Source organism: Desmodus rotundus, chromosome 3, assembly GCF_022682495.2.
Source record: "Desmodus rotundus isolate HL8 chromosome 3, HLdesRot8A.1, whole genome shotgun sequence".
In the NCBI taxonomy this organism is placed as follows: domain Eukaryota; kingdom Metazoa; phylum Chordata; class Mammalia; order Chiroptera; family Phyllostomidae; genus Desmodus; species Desmodus rotundus.
The window spans coordinates 163,986,461-164,010,621 of NC_071389.1; the positions used below are offsets into that span (position 1 = coordinate 163,986,461).

General features: G+C 35.8%; 1 protein-coding gene across 1 annotated transcript in view; it reads left to right on the top strand.

The window, feature by feature from the left end:
- AMN1 (antagonist of mitotic exit network 1 homolog) overlaps positions 1-24,161 on the top strand; it is a 49,929-nt gene that overhangs the window by 22,707 nt on the left and 3,061 nt on the right. Inside the window, exons 2-6 of the mRNA XM_024575437.3 lie at positions 1,680-1,812; positions 7,680-7,824; positions 9,313-9,530; positions 9,846-9,902; positions 15,625-15,736. Coding sequence (XP_024431205.2) covers positions 1,680-1,812; positions 7,680-7,824; positions 9,313-9,530; positions 9,846-9,902; positions 15,625-15,736 — 665 coding nt within the window. The remainder of the gene's footprint in view (positions 1-1,679; positions 1,813-7,679; positions 7,825-9,312; positions 9,531-9,845; positions 9,903-15,624; positions 15,737-24,161) is intronic.

Genomic DNA, 24,161 nt, shown 5'->3' on the forward strand with positions numbered 1-24,161 from the left:
AGAAAAGGCAGACAACTGTAATTGAATAACAATTTTAAAAATCCATTAAAAAAACCATAATACTGAGTGAAAAACTAAAGAAATCTGTGACAAATATACATAAGGTAGAACCACATGCCTACAACAATCATATTTAAGGGACAAATACAACAAAAGGAAACACATTTGACATTAGAATCATTTCCTGGAGTGATGGGGGATGGGATCAGGTAATGGAGATAATGGAAATAAATGGTAAAATATATAAATTGAATAGTAATATCTACTGCTTGAGGGATGTAGAGGAAAAGGAACCCTCCAATACTGATAGAAATATCAAGTATTAATTAATTAAATTTTGAGTATAATAGAAATATGAAGTATTACAGGTTTCCTGGAAAACAATCTGACAATATATGTTAACATATCCTAGAAACAGTGGCATGCTTATCAATAGGATAATGACTATATAAATCATCCACACTGTGAAATACTAGGTAGGCATTAAAGGAGACTAAAACTGTACTTCATGCTGTAAAGATGCTAATTTTATTAACAAGATATTGAATAAAATAAGGTGTAGAAAAATGAGTACAGAATGCTCCCATTTTAGAAAACCGTGATCCTCTTTTCACCCTTCAAGTGTGTATGTATGTGTGTGCCTGTACAAGCTCAGAGAAAAATATGAAAGAACACACACTAAGTTAGCTGGAAGAATTAAACCAATGAAACGGGGAAGGATAAGAGGGAATGGCAGAGGTAACCAAAAGAAGAAAAGAAAAAATAAAGATTACACTAAAAAAATTCAAGTGAATGACTACATTTATTCATGAATGTAAAATTATGTATATATGTGGGTATTTGTAAGCAGAAATTAAATAAATTTTATATTTGTTTAAAGTATGAGTTTCTCAGATAGTTGGGATTTCAGGCTACATATGCTACGTTGGTCACACAGGTCTCGGTTGTTGCCTGCTCTGATAACTCTCCTTTAAGCATATACTGTCTTGGCACTGTTTGTCTTCTCTATGATGGCTATTTGTGGAATGTTGGAGCTTATAGTTCTCTTTAGTGATTTCATTACCTGTATAATATTTTAAAGAAAAATAGTGAAAACAAATTTGATAGATTAACAGATAAAACTTGTCAAGTAGTAGTAGGCCCTAGTTTAATGCTTGCTTAGGAATAAGGGACTGAAATCTTGTGTCTTGGGAATTAGGGAGATTGACTTAGAAAAAAACACTTTTGGGGGGGTCTTTCAGAATGCATTTTAGTAAGTGAGGTGTGCTGAGAAAAAAAAAGTTAAAAATCACAGTGGTTAAAAATCACTCTTCTAAAAGGAAGAACAACTTGTCCATTACTGAGCACAGACCGAGCGTTGCATCTTATGAAGCTTAAGTTGTAAATATTAATATAAAATGTACACCCTCTCCAACAATGTAATATCTATGTATGACGCCAGGTGAGTACAGGAAATACTGGGGAAAACACTTGTGAAGTATATGATTATCTAACCACCATGCTATCTATACACATGAAATTAATACAAAATGGTATTAAATGTAAATTGTAATTGAAAAATAAAATTTAAAAAACGTACTCTTATGAAAGGACTAAGTGCTAATAAACAGCATTAAATAAATATGAAATTAGTACTGGTACAGTATAATTTACTATGTTATTATACATTTGTATTTCAGGTGCCTTTGGTACTTTACGAAGAATATTTCCAGGTATATCACAGACATTAAGCTTTTGCCTCCTGGCATAAAAGATAGACTGATAAGAATAATGAGCGTGAAGGGGCAGATAACAGATTCAAATATAAGTGAGGTAAGAGTATGTACAACTATAAGCATATTATATTTTACTATTTGGATGTGGTTTCAGATTTCTGGAGCAATGATATGTAATTCCATTACTAATAATTTTAAAATATAATAAACCATCAGGGTTTTTATTTTCTACAGATAACCAATATGTTCATGGGGAATAACTCCTAAAAAATCTCCCCCTACCATTATTTCAGTTACTTCCCTTGCCTTCATAGGACCAGCACCCTTGATCTCTGCGTTTTCAAAAAGCTTTAAACTTGTTGATCAAATATACCTCAATAAAGCTGGAAAAAGTAAAAAATTAAATGTAGGGTTAATAAACAAATGGCACCCAAAAAAGACGTATGGTAAGAAATAGATGTTACATTGTGACTCTAGCACACAAACCACACTTACCTGTAACAATACAGCAGGTCCTGGAATGATATCATTTTGTTATAACATTGATGAGATGCCACAGGAACTTAACTCTTGTTTATATCAATGAGCCCATGGTAAAATTGATTTCGGTAGATGTCATTTGGCTTAAAGTCACAGAACCTGTCGATGGCATCAGGTAAGGACTCACTGTACTGTATGCAGTACACTTGGATATTCTCTATTTTTTCTCTTATGTCGTATTTCCTTCTAAAATATTGACCACAGCCTACTAAATTGATTTTATCCATTTATGGATAACAATCAGCAGTTTTAAAAAACCACCCTTTTAAACTCTTCTCATGCCTCTTTATGGATACCTAAATCCTACTAATTTATACTTACTCCCTCCCTACAACTAAGCTAAAATTAGCTATTTTTAAGGCAGTAAATATAGTTAGGGTCTCCAACATGAATTAAAATCCTAGCTTTGTCACTCTTCCTGACATTGAACCTCAGGTTGTTTGTTTTGTTTTGTTTTGTTTTGTCTTTTTAAGAGACCTTTACTTTTATTATTGTTTTTTTTAAAAAGGAAGAAAAGAAAGAAGGCAAAGAAGACTCAAAATAGAAAAGATACTGAAAAAAAGTTCCCTCTCCCACCCACATCCCCAAGACACAGTTATACTAAGTCCCTTGTGTGTGTGCATGCACATGTGTGCACGCTGTGAGTGTGTATGTGGGGAGGACAGGCCTCTCACACCATGAGAGCATCCAAGGGCAGGTCCAGGTGCTGTTGTCACTGTCTGTGCCCGCTCCCGGCTTTCTCTGTAGGGCTCCAGCTTCACCTGCGGCCATGTAGGGTGTGTGCGTGTATATGTGGTGCGTGAGAGTCTTTGGGGTTGTAGCTGTCGCCACTGTCTACAGAAATTAGAACTACAGCAGTTTACCCTATCTGTGGGGGATACGTTCCAAGTCTCCTGGTGCATTTCTGAAACTCTGGATGTACTGAACCCTATGTATACTGTTTTTTTTCCTATACGTACACACTTTTTCACTTAAAGGAAGCACTTTACAGCTTCTCTTTGGTGTATCTGAATTGCCAGCATCACTACTCTTGTGCTTTGGGGCCATTGTTATGTAAAATAAGGGTACTTGAACACAAGCACCGCAATCCTGTGACGGTCACTCTGATCACTGATATGCCTACTAAGTGACTAATGTGCAGATAGCGCGTACAGTGTGGGTACACTTGACAAAGGGATCATTCACAAGTGGGGTGGATTGGAGTGGGACAGTGCAAGATGTCATCATGCTACTTAGGATGGTGCACAATTTAAAACTTAATAGATCTTTATTTCTAGAATTTTCCATTTAATATTTTTAGACCATGGTTGACCACGGGTACCTGAAACTATGGGAAATGAAATCACAGATAAGGGGGCACTACTGTACTAATTGCTGTTTCTGCCACACATTCTCCCCAAAGCCTGTGATCCAAAGGAAGCAAACTCTGATGGTGGCACTCCAGCATGTGCCCATCCCTGCGATTCTACATTGTACTTGTGCTTCAGTGTATCTTAGCGTTTCTTCTAGCATTAACCTTTAATGTTTATTTTCTTCACGTTAACTTGCATTTGAACATAGACTTTTTAGTGTTACAGTCTGCTTGGCTCTGTGGAGGTAGAATAATATCCAGATTCTTACTGTTGATGGTTCCATGGATATGTATAATTTATGCATGGCTCCTGGGTATGACACTACTGAAAACTGCTGAATTTCTTCTCTTCTCCACTGTCCTCATTTTGTTCTATCCCTTTAGTCCAGCAATTTTCTTTTTTTTTTTTTCATTTCATGGCATGCATAAACTAATTACTGAAATTATGCAACATACCAAAAAACATTCTTTGCCAATCTGACAAAAAAAATAGGTATAATTTTGATTCATTCAGACTGGACAATTATTGGGCTGACTGTTGTCATTTTTAAATTTGACAATGTAAGGAAAAGAAGTCAATACCCATGACTGAATAGTCAGGTATTGCATGTTTTAAAAATTCTCAGGTCATACCAGTGTGCCTCTTGCAGCACACCAGTTGAAAATAGCTGCTTTAGTCTATATTTTGGTGACTTAAATTTTTGTTTTATAGCAATCTTTAATATTCATTTAAACCTAATTTTACCTGAATAAAAATTGACTGAGGGGATAAATAAGAGAGAAAAAAAACAAAAGTATGATTTTCCCTGGTGCTCTCCCTCTAATCCCCATCCTTGCAAGAGCCCTCCTTATGAAACCAAGTGTAACTTCTGATGCAAAGTTGCACATATCTTTGGGTGGCTCTTTTTGAAATATTTCCTAAATCTTTTTATAGTCTCTGGATGGAGAAGACCTTTTTTAACATGGCACTGTGAACGAAAAACTGCAAAATGGAGTTGGTATTGTCAAGAGAGCAATCTAAAATGGATCCAGGAGGCCCTCAGGTAGCTGAGCTAACACAACCACTCCATATGAAGTTGAACTTTTGAAGTAGGCTAATCACAAATGACTACATCCTGCTATGCAGTTCCTGGAACTGGCTCTGCATCACTGAACTCTCTGTTAAAAACTAAAATTTTCACCTATCGAAAGACAAAGCAACAATTGTGTATCGATAGCGCAGTGCAAGTCTGCTTGACAGCACCAATCACAACTCTTAAAACAACTTGTGTAACCCCTCTGATAGTGCCCCTCTTTCTGTCTTTATAAAAGCTCTCTCTTTCCCCTTGGAACACAGTTGGATTTCTACCCAAATTTGTAGCTTCAGAATTGCAATTCCTAAGGATCTCACATAAAACTTCTTTTTACTTTGCAGTTCTTGGTCAAAATTAATTGACAACACCCAAGTCAGAAACCAAGAAGATAAAAGATTGATGCATTAGGTTACATCACAATATGAGCTTCTTTTTTTTAAATTTTTATTGTTATTCAATAAAATATGAGCTTCTTTATGGCAAAAAGAAAAAATAAGCAAAGTCAAGTAATTAGGAAAAATATGTGCAATACATATGAAATTCTATGGGTTTTTTTCTTAACAATATAAAGAATCCCCACAAACCAATAAGAAAAAACAAAACAAACAAATACTAAAATAGAAGAATCAGAAAATACTCAAAGTAAAGAAATATAAATCACCAATAACATTTATCTCAATAAAAGGATATATAACCTCATTAGAAATAAGTCAGAATCATGATACAGAGTGTTTTGATGGTTGCCAGATGGGATTGGGATATGGGGGAATGGGTGAAGAGGTGAGGGGATTAAAAAGTACAAATAGGTAGTTACAGAATAGCCATGAGGATGTAAAGTACAGTATAGGATATGGAGTAGCCAAAGAACTTATACACATGACTCATGGACATGAACAATGGCGTAGGGATTGCCTGAAGGAGTTGGGGGGGGTGCTGGGTGGAGGGGGGCAAAGGGGGAAAAATTGGGACAACTGTAATAGCATAATCAATAAAATATAATTTAAAAAGAAATAAAAGTCACAGCTTGTCTTTTAATTTGGCAGAGACTTAGAAAATAAGAATACCAGTGTTGGCAATCGTGTGGGGAACTGTCACTTTTATCCTCTGCTGATGAGAGTGGAAATTAATAAAAGCCTTTTAGGAGGACAGTTTGGCACCATCAAAAGTACTAAAATTTTGCTTACCATTGACCAAACGATTTCACTTCTGGTATTTTTTTTCCAGTTTTATTGAGGTATAATTGTCATGACACTGTGTAAGTTTAAAGTGTTAAATGCACATGATTATTTGATACTCATTTATTGCAAAATGATTACCACAATAGGGTTATTTAGCATCTCTGTCACCTCACATAATTATCAATTACTTTTGATATTAATCTCAAGAAAATAATTGGGAAAGTATACAACCATGATCATCATAATGTCATTTATAGTAATATAAAAAATAGTTGACAGTTATATACAGCATATGTTATAATAACCAAGGTAACTTTATTTCTAACAAAATATTATTCCTGTTTAATAATGACAGTAGTGGAGCACAAAAAACCCAGAGTCTTATCATACTTATCGTGGTTTTTAAAATTTTTTTCATAGTGTTAAACTCAGTTTGCCTCTAGAGTACATGTTCTTAATCACTGTCCCATATTGCCTCCTAAATAAGCCTAAATGTTCAGCTTGAGTGTTTGCCAGTATAAGATGCATTTAATAAGTTATGGAATAGCATGCAACCACAATTATTTTTGTAAAATTTGCTCCTAAGTGTGCGTGTGTGTGTGTGTGTAATCTCATTTTTCTTCAAAAGACTTTTTTCATTCAAACAACATCAAAACTAATATTATGTTTTTCTTTGGGTATTGGTATTATGAGCAATTAAAAGAGTAGCCTTTGAAATTAGAAAGACCTGGTTTCCAAACCTAGCTCTGCTCCTTTTTTGGTTGTGTAGTTTGTGTTGCTCTTTCAACTCGGGATGCCTCAATTCGCTCATTAAAAAAATGGCAATGACCAGTTAGTCTCTCAAGGGTGTGTGTATGTGTGTGTGTGTGTGTGTGAGAGAGAGAAAGGACAAGAGAAAGAATATTAAATGACACTGTATACAGCACACTTAATACCCTTCCTGGTAAGTACCCAGTAAGTAGAAATAGTCATTCTTACATTTGTAGAGTTTTTCTAAACTGAAGCCCTGGCCAAGTACCTCCAATGGTTAGAATGTCATCCTAATATGCTAAGTTGTAGGTTCAATCTCTGGTCAGGGCACATATGAGAATCAACAAATTAATGCATAAATAAGAGGAACAACAAACCTACCTCTCTCTCTCCCCTCCCTCCCACCCTTCCTCCCACCTTCTCTCCCTTCCTCTATTTCTCTAAAAATTAATAAATTAAAAATTTAATATAAATAAATTGGGTGAATGTTTCACAATAACAATGCATTACTCTTACATTCAGAAAAGTCAAGTCATTTTTCTATCTTGGAGAAAAGAAAAGAAAAATACTCTCAGAGAGAGCTCAGAATGCTTTGAAACTGATCTGCTATTTGTTGCCCTCAAGTGAATATTCAGTAATACTAGGTTTGTTTAAAAATAACGATGAAGGAGGTAAATGATAAGCAATACTACTGCTCCATAGGCATTTGGTATATGTGAGGTGCGTAGCCAGAATCTCTAATAATAGACAGGAACTACTTACTGGGACAGGAGAAGCACCTCCACCACACCGATTCTGCTTCTCAGGTCCAGTGGGACTTTACTCTGTACCCAGCCGTGTGTTCTCAGCAGAGCTATTTGTTCCAATAAGAAGGCATTAGAGGCATTAGAAGGTACAGTGCGAAATAGGCTTGGTTTTCTTGCTTTATGTATCTGTCTCCACACAGACTTGTTTCTATATTTTTTGCTGTATTTTCCATCCACCGGTTGTCTGTTATGACCACCAAAACATTTATATATATATTTATATTTATAGGAAAAATTAGTTTTTCAAAATCATATATTTATTACAGATTTTACATCCTGAAGTCCAAACTCTATATCTACAGACCTGTGATATTTCAGATACTGCTCTCCTGCACCTGTGTAACTGCAAAAAACTGAAGGAATTAAATTTAAATTCCTCAAAAGAAAACAGAGTTTCCATAACCTCAAAAGGTATGTTTGTTATGAATTGGTAGATTACTATTCACCATCTGCTATAAATTAGGAGAAGAAAGGGGAAAATATGTCAAAAGAAAGTATGAAATGTCAGAGAAGTAGAAGCTATAATTACCAACAAAAATATTCAAACAAAGATAAAGAATCCAAATTAGCATTCTTGCTTATAACCAGTGCCAAAATTTAAGAAATATACTGGGTAAGTCGCTACCCTGTATTTTCAAAATATTCAAAATAAACATGGATAGATACCTCTATATTTTAAATATTTTGCCTGACACAGTGGAACAAGAAATGGCTGGTTCATACTTTGTTAAGGCTTTTGGGATCTAATATTACAACAGAAAGTTAAGTTGCCATCAGATTAAACTTACCAGGCACTCTCCTATCAGTCTGCACAATACTAGTTTTTAAACATAGCCAGATGAGTGCATTTTTCAGTGTCATTAATGCATGAATTAGTGGGTTCTTACCTTTGTTTCAAAATAGGATTTTTTAAAACTTTTTCTTCAATATAAGAAAGAAGGACTTATTTAGCCAAGTTTCTGGAAAATTTTGTGGGTCGGCTATATTTTGTTATCATCTTGGTTAACAAGTTAGGATTTTCACAATATTGCAAAGAATCATAAGTTTTTAAATGCTTACACAATTAATGATTCGCTAAAAAGAACTTTCATTCTGTTCAAAGATGAATTTTTTTAAAGTTCTCTCTTAAGCTATGAAACAGTAAAAATTGCATACACATAAATTTACTGTCTTCTATTTTGTGTATTTTGTCCATAAAGGTATCTTATCACAGTAGACTGAAGGGCCTAGGATCCTGAAGTACAGTTTTATTTTTGTAGCACTTTCTCAAGTACCAGCCTCCCAGTGTGCATTTGTATCGGTTTAATTCGATTTAAGGACTTACTCCTTCTTCACCCTCAGTAAGACTGATCCAGGCTAACACAGGAGGAGCGTGGTGGTAGAGAAGGGCAGGGTGAAAGAGGGAAGGGAGAGTGCGTAGACAGCTGTGGATCCTAAGGATAAGCTTGGGAGCCTTACTTAAGACATTTGGGCAATTTAACTTGATTTTTCTTCAGAGGTGACAAGAAAATTGACTTTATTATTTTAAAACTTTTGTTTTAGCAAAAAGGAGAATCATTTACTATTTAATTACCTAATATGGTTCTGAATGACTTAGCTATTTCCTAAAAGCAAACCTCTCAACTCATAAACAATAAGGGCTGACTATTAATGGCAGTTATTCTGAAAAATATACTACAGATTGTGTAGAGATTTCCTAAAACATTCCAAAGACTTTTAAATAATGACAGCATCACTGGAAAATAAGTATATTCTCACAGGTGGACTACTTTGAAAAGGGCCATCATACAAGTAAATACATCATATCAGTGCTGGTGGTCACTAAAATGAAAATCAGTCACATTTCTCATGTATATATACATTTATAGCTCATTGATGTATAATCATGTTCTCCCCCAGGAATAAAAGCTGTGGCTTCATCTTGTTCACACCTTTATGAGGCTCGTCTGAAAAGATGCTGCAATCTTACTGATGAAGGAGTCCTTGCCCTTGCACGCAATTGCCGTCTGCTAAAGATCATCGATTTAGGTGGCTGCTTACGCATTACTGATGTGTCCTTACAGGCATTAGGAGAAAACTGCTTATTTTTGCAATATGTTGGTATTTCAGCTACTCAGGTAAATGAAATGTAGACTCAAAATATAGAGCTTGTATGTGTTTACCCAATGTATTTTTTAATGACTCCTTAGAAGAACATGATTACTTTTATTGAAATTGTTGATTACTTCATGCATTGGTGGTTAAATAATTGCAGTGTGATTTGGCACATGCTCCTCAGTTTTTTTAAGTAAGGGTGGAAGGTATATATGGCTAAAACACATATTTGCTGCATGAGAGGCAATAAAGCTATATGTAAATTATTAATAATATTTAGGAAAATTTACTTCCATCATCTCCATTTATGTACTGTGTTGCTTTTCCCGTTTGCTTAGGTATCTGACAATGGTGTGGTTGCGCTTGTCAGTGGACCTTGTGCCAAGAAGTTAGAGGTAATTTAAACGTATCTATAAAGATGATGCTAACTAAACTTTTATATTATCCTCAGAAATTATATTTTAAACCTAGCAGACAACTAATGCCTTTATATCAATTAAGTATTTCCATAGATTTTTTTTGTCTCTACATCTTTATTCCCAGAGTAAATAAAAACTGGTAAAGTAGGAGATAAAGTATTCTTTAAAATAAAAACCTATTTTACTTTCAATAAAAGTTCTTATTTTCCAAAAGTTTTAGCTTCTAACATATTTAAGGGTAGTCTTATTTTGGATGAAGACTGAAAATTTATCAATGTCAAGTGATATTCTTTATGTTTCATATCTGACTCATAGTTTCTACCAGGACTACTTATTCCCTTGTCATTATATTTTCTGGATCTATGAAGGGACCCATGATGAATACCACTTTGGCATTAAAATTATTTTTAGCTGAAGATTTTTGAGAATCAACCCATGCAAAAAGAAGCTGTGTCTCAACTATTGTTCTTGCCCCATCTACCTAAAAGCATAGCCTTCCAAAAGAATTCACTTGCCATCAAACCCCTCTCAAGGAAGACTTCTCATACAGCAGACATCACTCCTATCACTGGAGAAGTCAGATGAGAAATCGCATAAACAAAAATTGTCACGAGACTATCATACCTCCTGTGTACTCTCCTAAAAGCCCACTTTGTCTTTCTCAAAAGTCATTTATTTTTCTCTAAGTGTCCTTTATCTCTGGCCCCTTTACCTATCAAGATGGTATATAAACTAAATTCTAGCCTTTTTTTTTGAGCCATTTTCTCTGTAAGCATGCAGGCAAATACACTTTGTCTTTTTTTTTTTTTCCTTGCTTATCTATCTTTTGTCAGTTTAATTTGCAGGCCTCCAAAGACAGAACCTACGAGGATAAAGAAAAGGTTTTTCCTCCCCAACAGCTACATTGTACAGCCATTTAAAAAGATCTTAGATTAGTGTTCAGTCTTTAGATTCAATAATCTTTCAAAATATATTTATATCCCTGGCCAGGTAGCTCAGTTGGATGGAGTATTGTCTGGATACACCAAGGTTGTGGGTTTGACGCCCACTCCAGGGCACATACAGCCAATGAGCGCATAAATAAAAGCAACAACAAATTGACATCTCTCCCTCTCCCCCAACCCAAGTCAATTAAAAATATGTGTATTTTAGAAACCTTTTGTCCTGTGATTTGGGGTCGTCTTTCCCAGTTTATAGCCTCTTCGAAATGTATTTTTTCATGTTTTAAGTCTTCACTAGAGGATATGTTTTTATTGATTTTAGAGAAAGAGGAAGGGAGGGATAGAGAAACATCGATGTGAGAGGAACATCGATGAGTTGCCTCCCGTACGTGCCCGCAACCTTCTGGTGTTCCCGGTGACACTCCAACCAGTGGGGCCACCCGGGCAGGCCTGTAGCACTGTGTTGCGGGTTTCACTCTTGTGTTTAATGTGACTATGCTTGTCACCAGTAAGTCGCATCAGATTCTTTTTGGAAGTAAACATGCTATAGGTGAGTTGTAACTGTTAGTAATGAGTATTGTAATAGAATGGCAGTGACATGTTTTTGCCAAATATTTCCCCTTGAGTTAATGCCCAAAGAGATTATTTTTTGTGATATTTCATCTATCTGCATCCTGCTTGTATGTATCTGTGTGTGTATAAAATTAGAATATATTTATTTTTAAAAAACCTTTTGATTAAGAAATTACCATTTTTTCCTTATGCCAAGTTCTAAATTCTAAATTGCATGCTAACTGTAGGGGCAATAAACTCTGCCAAAATTTTTACTGTTTTAAATGCTAACATTGTTGAATATTTAACTATATTTCAGCCTTCATGCTACTGCCTTATATTTATTAGGTTATTCTTAGAACAACATTATTCTATAATCAACCATCATTTTAAATAAAGTTCTCAGTTAACCTAGTTCATCACTTTCTAATAAAACCACCAGGAAATTAGTTGTTATGCGATGATAGGAAATATACCTACATAGTTGCTTTAGCGTGATAAAATTGGAGCACTCACCTAAGCAGACTTAGGAAAATCCAATAACAAGTAAGCATTGACACTTATAGTGCCCTATCATTGAAATTTTCATTTTTCTAAAACTTACTGCTATAAGTGCTTAAATGGAAAACTATCTAAAATTTGTCAGAATTTAATTCCTTCCTTAAACAAAGTACATAGAGTAAATACACTTTAACCTTTGGCTCACTGCTTATTTGTGCTCACAGTTTCTGAGAAATTGAAATACAAACTCAACTGATTCTTCTCTTGTGGGTGATCTGTATGCCTACCTTTTATTGGATGCCCTCTTTCAATCTGTGGCTTTTAATTCGTTTTAGTCTGGGAAATTAATTGATCAATCTTGCTAAATTGTTTGTAACTTGAAAATAAATTTAATTAAAAGTTTAAGGACATTTTCGAAAGATTGTCAAGCACTTAGTGCAAACTTATGTTACAGCATCTACCCAATGTTGTAAATATTTCTGAAATCTCTGTTTATCTGAGTTCCCAGTGAGCAAGGACTATTTTTCCATCATTTCTGTTGTTATTTTAAACATTTTATTTATTTGTTTTTAGGGAAAGGGGAAGGGAGGGAGAAAGAGAGGGAGAGAAACATCTAAGTGTGGTTGCCTCTCACGTGCTCCCAAATGGGGACCTGGCCTGCAACCCAGGCATGTGCCTTGACTGGGAATCGAACTGGCAACCCTTTGGTTCACAGGTCAGCACTTAATCCACTGAGCCACAGCAGCCAGGGTCATTTTGTCATTATTTTATCTCTAGGTTTTACTGTGATTACAGACACCTGTACTCAATAAATGTTCTCATATTCTTATATTGTAGTCATTTATAACTTTCTGTAATATTCATGATTAAAACTTTAACCTGCTGTGTAAAATTATTCATGTAGTCAACAAATATTTATTAAGTACCTGCTACATTCTAGGCACTGGCATATCAGAGAACAAAATCTGTTTATATAATGTATCATTCTTTTCTTTAATCATTTTTCTGCTGGTAATTCAGATTATTTACCGTTTTTAGCTGTTAGAAATAGCCATATGTTGGGGCATATCACTTTTTTCTTCCATTGCTGTCACAAACTGCCCAAAATGGAACAAGTACATACATGAATTTGAGTGCTGTCTTAATGGTCCTAAATTCATATGGCTAAATTATTTCCCGCAAAGCTTATGTGGTAAATTCATAATTTTTGCCAGGACCTCAATTTGGCAGATAGAATTTTTTCTCTTTTTTTTTTAACCTTAATTTATTATATTTTAAATGGAACCTGAGTCAAAGTTCCTTCCATCTGTTGTTCTCAAATTATATTTCTTTGTCTGTAGCCTTTGCCAATTTATGACATAGGATACTTTTTGCTTCAATTTTTATGAGCTTTCAATATACTCAGGTTTTCTTTATCTCTAACATACAATGAATTATAATATGTACACCAACTTAATATTGACTTTTCAGGAGAAAAGAAATAGTACTACCATAAATATAACACATCAACTATCGTCAAATCTTCCAGAATTGTTAAACTTTTTTACAATTGTGGTCAAATATACATAATCACCTTTTGATATGTGTTTCCACCTTTTGGCTACTTTGAATACCCCTGCTATGAACTGGGTATGCAAATATTTGTTTAGGTCCCTGTTTTCAATTCTTTTGAGTATGCACCTAGAAGTGGAAAAGCTGGATCACGTAATTCTCCGTGTTTAATTGTTTGAAGAACGGCCATAGTGTTTCCACGGCAGCTGTACCATTTTATATTCTCACCAGCAATGCAAAAGGGTTCCAAATTAGAGCATCAAACAAAGGATATATAGTATTTCAAACATAAGGAGAAGTATAGAAAGTAATAAAACAGAGACCTGTAGGCCTATCACTTGAATTTTAACATTTTCATTTACTTAAGTTCTTTTCAAAAACTTATGTGTTATATCTAAAGCTCCTCCCTCACTTACTCCGCCTTTCTTTCTTCAGAGGTAACCACTATTCTAAAGATGCCTGTGTATCTTTTCTTGTGAGTTTGGGTGCTTCATCTTTCTCTCTGTGGTATTATTCTACAATTTTACATAATAGTTTCATAATGCATGTGGTTTTTTTTTACATTTTGCTTTTTTTAAAATTTATTTATTTTTATTCAGTTACAATTGTCTGCATTTTCTCCCCTTCCCTCCACCCCACCCCAGCCAGTCCCACCTCCCTCCCCCACCTCTACCCTCCCCCTTGATTTTGTACTTGTGTCCTTTATAGTAGCTCCTATAGACCCCTCACCCCACTATCCCCTCCCCACTCCTCTGTGGCTATTGTTACAATGTTCTTAATTTCAATGTCTCTGGTTATATTTTGTTTGCTTTTTCCTTTTGTTGATTATGTTCCAGTTAAAGGTGAGATCATATGGTATTTGTCCCTCACCACCTGGCTTATTTCACATTTTGCTTTTTAAGAACAGATTTTATTTATTTTTTTAGAGAGAGGGGACAGAAGGGAGAAAGAGAGGGAGAGAGCCATTGATCAGTTGCCTCTCACGCACCCTCAGCCCGGGATGTGGCCCACAACCCTGTGATGTGCCCTGACCAGGAATTGAACTGGCGACCTTTTGGTGCACGGGCAGGTGCTCAACCCACTGAGCAACATCAGCCAAGACTACAGTTTGCCATTTTATTCAAAGTGTTTTTGAAATGTTCCAAGCTTTATTGAGGTATAATTTACATATAATAAAATTTACCCATTTTAAATGTACAGTTTGATGGATTTTGGTAATTGTTATACAGCCTTGGAACCACCAACATATTAGGATTAGATCATTGCCATCACCCTAAGAAGTTTTCTGTCCTGCCTTTGCAGGCAATGCCCTGCCGTGACCCTCCCCACAAGCACACGGATTTACTTTGTTGTTATAGTTCTGCGTTTTCTAGAATTTTAGATAAATGGAATCATGCAGTATATTGTCTTCTGCGTATTTTACGTTCTTCTTTTGCTTCTTTAAATTTATTTAGTTGTTGAGATTTACCCATGTTGTTGCATGCATTGATATTTCATTCCTCTTTTTTTTCTGAGTAGTATTCTGTAGTCTGGCTATGGCACAGTTTGTTCCTACATTGACCATTTGATGGACATTTGGGTTGTCCCATTTTGGACTATTACAAACACCGCTGTGGACATTTGCATGCAAGCCTTTATGTATACACGTTTTTATTTACCTTGGGTAAACACCTGGGAGTGGAATTGCTGGATCATACAGTACATACATGTTTAGCTTTATAAGATATTACCATGCTGTTTTCCAAAGAGTTTGAGCTAACATTGTGTTTGAGATTTATGTCTATTCTATTATATTAATGAACCACCATTTAGTTACCCACTTCTTTACTATTACAAATAATATTGTGGTGGGCATAGTTATAAACTGTTTTCTTGCTCACATCCAAGAGTTTCTCTCTAAATACTGCACATCTGCAGTAGGAATTGCTGTGTTCCAAGGTACACTCATCTTCGGCTTTGATAGACATGGCCAAATGGCTTTATAAAATGGTTGGACGTTTAACTTACAAAGCTGCTATACCTTCCAAATTACTGCAGACTGACATTGGTGCTTTCTAGAGAGTTTTTCTTTTGTATCAGAGTATTTCTCAAACTTTTTCATGCTGTTATTATAAACCTACTTTTTCTTTTGATTGTCCTTTATTTTTAAATAGGAGATTCATATGGAACATTGTGTGAATCTGACTGATGAGTCTATAGAAGCTGTCATTACTCGCTGTCCTCAGATACGTATATTACTGTTCCATGGGTGCCCCCTGTTAACAGGTTAGTATGAGAGACTGCTTGGGCTCAAATCCTGGTTTTATCTTTTAATAACTGTATGACCTTGAGTGAATTATTTTACCCGTTGCATTATTCACTTTCCTTATCTGCTACATCAATATAACCTACCTCATAAACTTGGTCACGGTGATTGTCTGGCAACACTATACAGGGTGCAGAATACCTAGTAAGGGCTCGGTAAATGTTCATAGCAGTGGTGGTGGTGGTGGTGGTGGTGATGGTAAGTGTTCATAAATGTTAGCCATGATGAGGATGATGATGGCAGCAGTGGTAGTGGTCACGATACTAAACACAATGCTTTATGTAGACAATAAAAAGTTTATAATATTAGATCTATCAGATAGGCTAAGTGACCTGTTATCTATAATCTCATCAAGCTGTAGCCATTGAGATTCAGGATAATTTGTAATGTGATGCTTCACTGAAGGAGAACAAAGTAGTCATAGCCTATTTGGCCTATATAAGAGCCAAGATAACCACCATGCTCCCAAAACCATAGCGCCTCACCCCCTTCATATCACCCCTACCCATGCCAGAGTGTAACCTGGATCACACCTGTAAGTCCCAGTCCTTCCAACAGTTACTCTCTAGACTGAGTTACTATCCCAGACGTCCTTTTGACAACTTCTGTGTTTTGTTGTTGTTGTTTAGATTGCCAATATAAACCAAGCCTATAACGGATTACATTTGGTTATCAGTGACATCTATAGCAAAGGTTTTAAAAGGGTAGAAATGATGATTAATAAAGAATTTGCCCTGACTGGTCTAGGTCACTGGGTTGGGCATTGTCCCACAAACGGAAATGTTGCCAGTTTGATTCTCAGTCAGGGCACATGCCTGGGTCGTGGCCAGGTCCCTGGTTGGGGACATGCGAGAAGCAACCCATCAATCGATGTTTCTCTTGCACAACATTGATATTTCTCCCCCTCTCTTTCTCCCTCCCTTCCCCTGTCTCTAAAAATAAAAAAATAAAATCTTAAAAAAAAGAATTTTGGTGAGGACTTCTTTAGAGAGTGCTGCTGTTTGACCTTTTACCTGGAGCTTAACAGAGCTTCGGCAGGACTATTGGGTCCTGATATGCGCCCTTTGCACAGGCCAGCTGCTGACAGGGAAGGCTGCTGCTGCGTTAAAATCAGCCTGCCCTCCCAGGATCTGAGGGCGCGTAAGTGTTGCTGACAGATGTAGTTGGATCTTTTATAGTAGGGATAATCACAAAGTCACAGTGTTACCAAAATGTTCATTCAGAGCAAGGGAAGAATGATCACTCGATGAACAGAGACAAAGGAAGACAAAAATAGAATTGATATCAACATTGTACCTTAAGAGCTATGCTTGTTCAACATACGAGTTAAAGCACCATTATCCAAAAATGTCATGATATACTTAGAAATATTTTTAATCACAAATAAAGTGATAATTATAATGACAAAAACAAAAATACCAGAAAAATATCAGAAGAGCTGTTCTCATGCCTGTAGTCAATTAAAAGATTAATTCTCTTTCTACAGAAAAAGAGAAGATATTTCAATATTCTGATTTATTCAGAGGTCATAACAGCTGAGAACAGAATACAGTACAACAACCTAAACTGATTCCTTATACTGAGAGACTTACCTAGCCATTCCTACTTCCAGGAGTTCGTATTTGTCAATGTAAGGGGCCTGTTTAGATTGCTTATTTCAGTAGACCTGCAATTTGTAGCTTTATGGGCATGTCATGCTGGCAAATTCACATGGACTCTTTTCTATCTACGTAACTACCAGAGTGTATAAAAATAGAGAGTCCCAAAACAAACCAGCTTCCTCTGAGAACAGTCGATCACACATATTGCTGAACAGTTGTATTCATCTGAAAGCAATGTCTCATGGTTTATTCTTTGTAAGAAATAATGTTCCGATGATGTTGACTTATGTGTGCATGTTAAAGCATGTTTTTCTCCTTCCCTGTAGTATTTTGTTTTTATCTTCTCTCTAAAAGATATGTGCTAAAACTATAATTCGAGAAGACTCGTAGATTTTGTACCTGCACTTTGTTTCAGAACAGATTCTATTGGTTTTTCTTTGTAGTGTTACGTTGGCGATGAGATAAAACAACCACTTATAGTTTTTCAGTGGTTGAGTGAATACTTTGTGGCAGCATTTTTCAAATGGCTCTCAAGACCCATTTACACTCTTAAATATTGAGGATCCCAAAGAATTTTTGTTTATGTGGGTTGTATGATTAAATTAAAAATATAGCTGAGACTTTAAAAATAGATTTATTAATTCATTTTTTAAAAACAATAAACCTATTACACAGAAAAGGGAAGGGCAGTTTCACTCAGATAATCATTTTTCAGACCATTGTGGGTACTCTTTTTTGATGTTACCCCTAACTCATCAAGTAGTAATTTCTTAAAGGTTATTGCAATGTGGAAGTTGAAAATATATCAATGAAATTTTCATACACTTATATTATAATTCATTGGTCAGTCTCACATTTTGAATAGATCTTTTACCCATATATGATTTTGTAACATCTAGGCAGTTTGGAAAATATTGGGTCTCTGAGTGATCTTATCACAAAGGTACTATGTAGCTTTGAAGATACAATGACAACTACAAATTTTCTGAACTTCACCTGAAAGCTAAAATTTTATCATTGGCAACAAACTATCATTTGTTTTCTTTGAAGTGATAGGCTTATTTTGCTCCTTTTCAAGAAATAGTCTGCCAAATATCCAAGTCTGAATAACCTTAGGTTATCAGAGGTTCTTTCAGTCAAATAAAATGACTACTTCAGCTCACAATCCTGAAAGGACCTTGATCTGTAAGATCTGCATATCATACTTTAAGAAACATTGCTTTACAGTAGAGAAAAATTATCAGTCAACTTCAGCATTTGTAGCAAGAACACAATATCCCTTTCAAATTGCTTCTTATATTTTCATGTGGCTAATGAAGCAGTGGAATCAGATGTTGACATGGCAGGAATTAAAAATATTTTGAACAGAATAACAATATTTTTGACCTGGAAGGTAACCTAATCCAGCATTTACCACCTGTATTACTGTTAAATAAGTGAGCTAAGGACAGCTCTATATACTGTCCCTATACTGTTTACTTCTTCACAGCAGACTGGTACTATTCGCTCAGAAGCCCTTTGGTACCAAACTCAAATATTCACTCATCCATTTGTTTCAAATATAACCTAAATAAGCAGATTCTTAATCTATCCGTATAGAGCCTGGCTGCTTTGCACACCGTGAAAAAATGTACCCAATGTTTACTACTCATAGGTAAGCCAAAACCCAAGGCTATAAAAGACCCCAAGCTACTCTTGACCTTGGGGAATTCTAACCCAGAGACTCCTTACTTTGACCCTACCCTCCTTTTGAGTGGTGTTCCCCAATATGTCCCCCCCACACACACACATTTGGAGGGCCTCATGTGAGGGACGTCCTTTGCATGCAAACCTATACAAAGCACAGCCCAAATAAAGTTTCTTGTGTTTTGCTGCCACCTTGTGGTCATATATTTTTCCTTGCTCCGCCCCCAAATCCCTTACAGATTACATAGTATGGCATTCTGGAAGACAACAGTGGTGTAGCATAAAACAAATGTTTATATGTCAAAAAAGTTTGGGAAATGCAACACACCACTATAATAAATATTAACTTATCAAAGGCTCTGAAAATACTATAGCTAAGAAACTTAAATTTATTTATCCAAGCATTTCTCAAAAAGTTTTTAGCACAGAATACTATGTATATTACTTTTTAAAAAAAGATTTTATTTACTTGTTTTTAAAGAGAAGGGAAGGGAGGGAGAAAGAGAGGGAGAGAAACATCAATGTGTGTTTGCCTCTTGTACCCCCGCAAGTGCCCAGGCATGTGCCCTAACTCGGAATCAAACTGGTGACCCTTTGGTTCTCAGGCCGGCGCTCAACCCACTGAGCCACAACAGCCAGGGCTATATTATTTTTCTGATCCCTGACTTTACAGAATAGGAAAGGGAGATACTGAAATGTTATTTGCCCATTGTGACACAGTTTTTAATAATAGTACCAAGACTAAAACTAAAATCTCAAGCTGTAGTGAAATGAGCACCCTATCCCATTTCCTGCCATCTCTCCAAGCATTGAATAACATCTTTTATAGACTTCAACTTCCCTTTATGTCTAATTTTCAGTCATACAGTTGGAGGATCTGATAAAAATGCAAGAGTTAATACACAATGTTCTTTTATCAACAAAGTTTCTTAAAGAGAAAAAGCTGAAGTTTTTCAACTACCCAGATCATCTGTCCTCTCCTGCCTTTCCCATCAGCACTGCTACCATTCTGTATCGTTGCTGCCATCATTGAAAGAAAGCAAAGTGGGCAGATATGTTCACCTTATATTTAATTTGTAATATTTTTCTGCAAAGAAGACAAATGCTTTTTTTTGGCTTGAAAAATGAAAGTTCTTTCTTCTTTTGTGACACCTTATATAGCATGCCGCCCCTTAGAGTTATTCTTAAGTATTTTATTTTCTCTGAAAATATTTTTTAACATATTCCCTCTTATTTATGTATTCATGTATTTGCTCATATATGACTACATAAGACAATACAATTGATAGTCTGTAGAAAGAATATATGCGTGTACATATGTTTGTACAATTCTATTACTGTGTTATCTTCACAGCAACCTGACCCCCAAATTTGGCAGTGCCCACTGTGGTTACCCACCCCAGATTCCCTGAATTAAAAAGTTTATCCTCTATACTGTATTTCTAAATATTTATGAAATTTTTTGACCTTACAGTCAGACTATAAACAGAAGTTCACATCATAAATTAGGTCTTAAAACTGTTAGAAGCACTGATTTTATTTCTGCAGAAGAGACAACAAAACTAAGCTGCTATTTAAAAATAATCATATATCATAGACAAGAAGCAGGAGAATAATTTTTAAACTTACTAAGTTTTTAATTTAATTATGTCTATAATGATTATCAGTAAGTTCAGCTCACACTTTTGTTAATCTCCTACAATGTCCACGCATTTCAGTCTCTCATAGCTACCTGAACATGTTACACTGTTGTCACAGGCACGGAGGCTTGTATTTTAGAAGGGCATTAAAGCAATCAGACAGTTCCAGAGTCCTTGGGTTTACACTGAGAGGCCAAAACCCGACAGGAAATCTGCTACTTTGAATTGACAGAGTTTCAGCTATATCTGAGGGTTTGTTTCAGCCTGCTTACTTTACTAGCAAGTTCTTTTCATGGATTTCTAGATGATAACATCATCAAGATTTACCACAAAAAGCCAAAACAAAAGTATTTTAAGACCCAAGTAGTTTGCTTCAGTTGCCTTATAATTAAGCTGATTCCTTACTTAAAGGACAACCCTTTTTTTTATTTCATGTTTTCCATTTTCTAAATCCTGTATTATGCTGTTACCTCATCCTTATTTATTCATTCATTACTAATCCAGAACAGCAGGACTTCTCTGTGAAGCATTAGAACTCTGATCACTGTGCAAACGTGCACAGCCTCACTTTTTTCATTGTGTATTTTACAAAAATGTCTAAATTACATTTTCCTCGATCATTTGAAAAAATTGGTTTGTTAATTTGTATCTCCCATGGTTTCTTCCTCTTGGAGCTCCAAAAGCCCCTACCATGAGTCACCTTCAGAAAGTGGCCTCTATCTATGTTAGTCATAGACTTTTAGAGAGATGGTGAAAGTTCCCTTAGAATCATGTAAACCACTCCCCTGTTTTACAGATAAGGGAACAGAAATACAATGAACATAAATGGCTCACCCCAGATCTCAGAAATAGTTGATAGTAGAACTGAAAGTTAAAACCTAAGTTACCTGTTCCACAATCTCTAATTCTTTCCCCAACAGAGCAATTTCCCTAGAGTGTTGTCCCTGTAGCACGATAAACTCACAGGCATTGAATATTTCTACTTGAGTAATGTAATACTGCCGTCTAGATCAAAAAAAAATTTTTTAAGATTTTATTTATTTTTATTTAGAGAGAGGAGAAGGGAGGGAGAGAGGTAGAAAAATATTGATGCAATAGAGGAACATTGGGACTGAACCCACAACCCAGGCCTGTGCTCCAGCAGACCAGGAATGAAACTGGTGACCTTTCGCGTTTTGGGACAGACACCCAACCAACTGAGCCACACCGGTCAGGGAAAATTTTTAAATTACGTAAGAATATATCGTATGCTTACTATTGGAGGGAAAGTACCTTCTTACTTATGTTCAACAATAAATTCCTATGGAAGAGTGACATAGAGTCAGAAAACAAATATTTACATATAGTTTGACAACTATACTTCTACTAGTAAAAATGCCAAAATAATCCTAGAAACACCAACTAAAATGAAATTCCTTTTCCAATTTTGTTCTTTTTCAAAATTGTATTGATTCTTCTGGGTCATTTGAATTCCCATATAAATATTAGGATCATCTTGTCAATTTCTTTTTTAAAACAGGAGATTTTGGCAGGGATCACATTGAATCTGTAAATTGGGGGAATATTGTCATCTTAATATTAAGTCTTCCGATCTATGCACATGGATATCTTTCCATTTATTTAGATCTCCTTTAATTTCTCTCAACAATGTTTTATAGTTTTCAGAGTGTAAGTTTTTCACTTGTCAAATTTATTCCCAAGTATTTTTTTCTTTGTGATAATATAAATGAAATTATTTCCTAAATTTCATTTTTAGATTGTTCATCGGTGGTGTATAAAAACACTTGATTTTTTAAATTACATTTTATTGTTTATGCTATTACAGTTGTCCCAGTTGCACCTCACTACCCAGCCCCTCCCCCACCCCTCAGGCGATCCCCACACTGTTACCCATGTACATGGGTCATGCATATATGTTCTTTGGCTACTCTGTTCCCTATACTGTACTTTACATCCCCATGACTATTCTGTAACTACTTATTTGTACTGCTTAATCCCTTCACTTTCTTCACTCATCCAGCCAACCTCCCTCCCATCTGGCAACCATCAAAATGTTCTCTGTATCTATGATTCTGTTTCTGTTTTGCTTGTTTATTTATTTTGTTTTTTAGGTTCAATTGTTGATAGGTATGTACTTATTACCATTTTATTGTTCATAGTTTTTATCTTTTTTTCTTTAAAAAAGGACCCTTTAACATTTCATATAATACTGGCTTGGTGGTGATAAATTCCTTTAGCTTTTTCTTGTCTAGGAAGCTCTTTATCTGCCCTTTGATTCTAAATGAGCGCTTTGCTGGATAGAGTAATCTTGGTTGTAGATCCCTGCTTTTCATCACTTTGAATATTTCTTGTCAACCCCTTTTAGCCTTCAAAGCTTCTTTTGAGAAACAGCTGACAATCTTATGGGAACACCCCTGCAGGTAACTAACTGCTTTTCTTTTGCTGCTTTTAAGATTCTCTCTTTGTCTTTAACCCTTGGCATTTTAATTATGGTGCGTCTTGGTGTGGGCCTCTTTGGCTTCATCTTGTTTGAGACTCTCTGCACTTCCTGGACTTGTGTGTCTATTTCTTTCACCAAGTTAGGCAAGTTTTCTGTCATTATTTTTTCAAACAGGTTTTCAATTTCTTGCTTTTTCTCTTCCTTCTGGCACCCCCATGATGTGAATGTTGGAATGCTTGAAGTTGTCCCAGAGTCGCCTTATACTATCCTCAGTTTTTTGGATTCTTTTTCCTTCTTTCTGTTCTGATTAGTTGTTTTAGCTTCCTTATATTCCAAACTACTGATTCAATTCTTGGCTTCATCTATTCTACTGTTAATTCCCTGTAAATTGTTCATTTCAATTAGCATATCCTTCATTTCTAACTAGGTTTTTTATGTTGTTGAGGTCCTCACTAAGTTCCTTGAGCATCCTTATAACCAATGTTTTGAACTCTGCCTCTCATAGATTGCTTGTCTCCATTTCGTTTAGTTCTTTTTCTGGAGTTTTGATCTGTTCTTTCATTTGGGCCATGTTTCTTTGTCTCCTCATTTTGGCAGCCTTCCTGTGTTTGTTTTAGGTATTAGATAGAGCTGCTACATCTCCCAGGCTTGATAGAGTAGCCTAATGTAGTAGGTGTCCTGTAGAGCCCAGTGGCACAGTCTCCCCTATCACCCAAGCTGGGGATCTGAGGTGTGCCACAATGTGAGCTGTGTATTCCCTCCTGTCGTAGTTGAGCCTTGATTGCTCTTGGCACATCCAAGATCATCCACCAACTATATTCTGTTCAGGGTCGCACAGCATAAGCTACAAAGCAATCTGCAGATGGCAGCTACTTGTACTGAGCTTGGAGGTGCCCAGATGAAGCCAAGCTGTGAACCAAGGCTGGCTGCTGCTCATGCCAGGCCTGGGGCAACTTAGCGAGAGTTATGGGGCTTGCTGAGGCCAGATGCTACTTGTTTGAGGGAATTTAGGAAAATC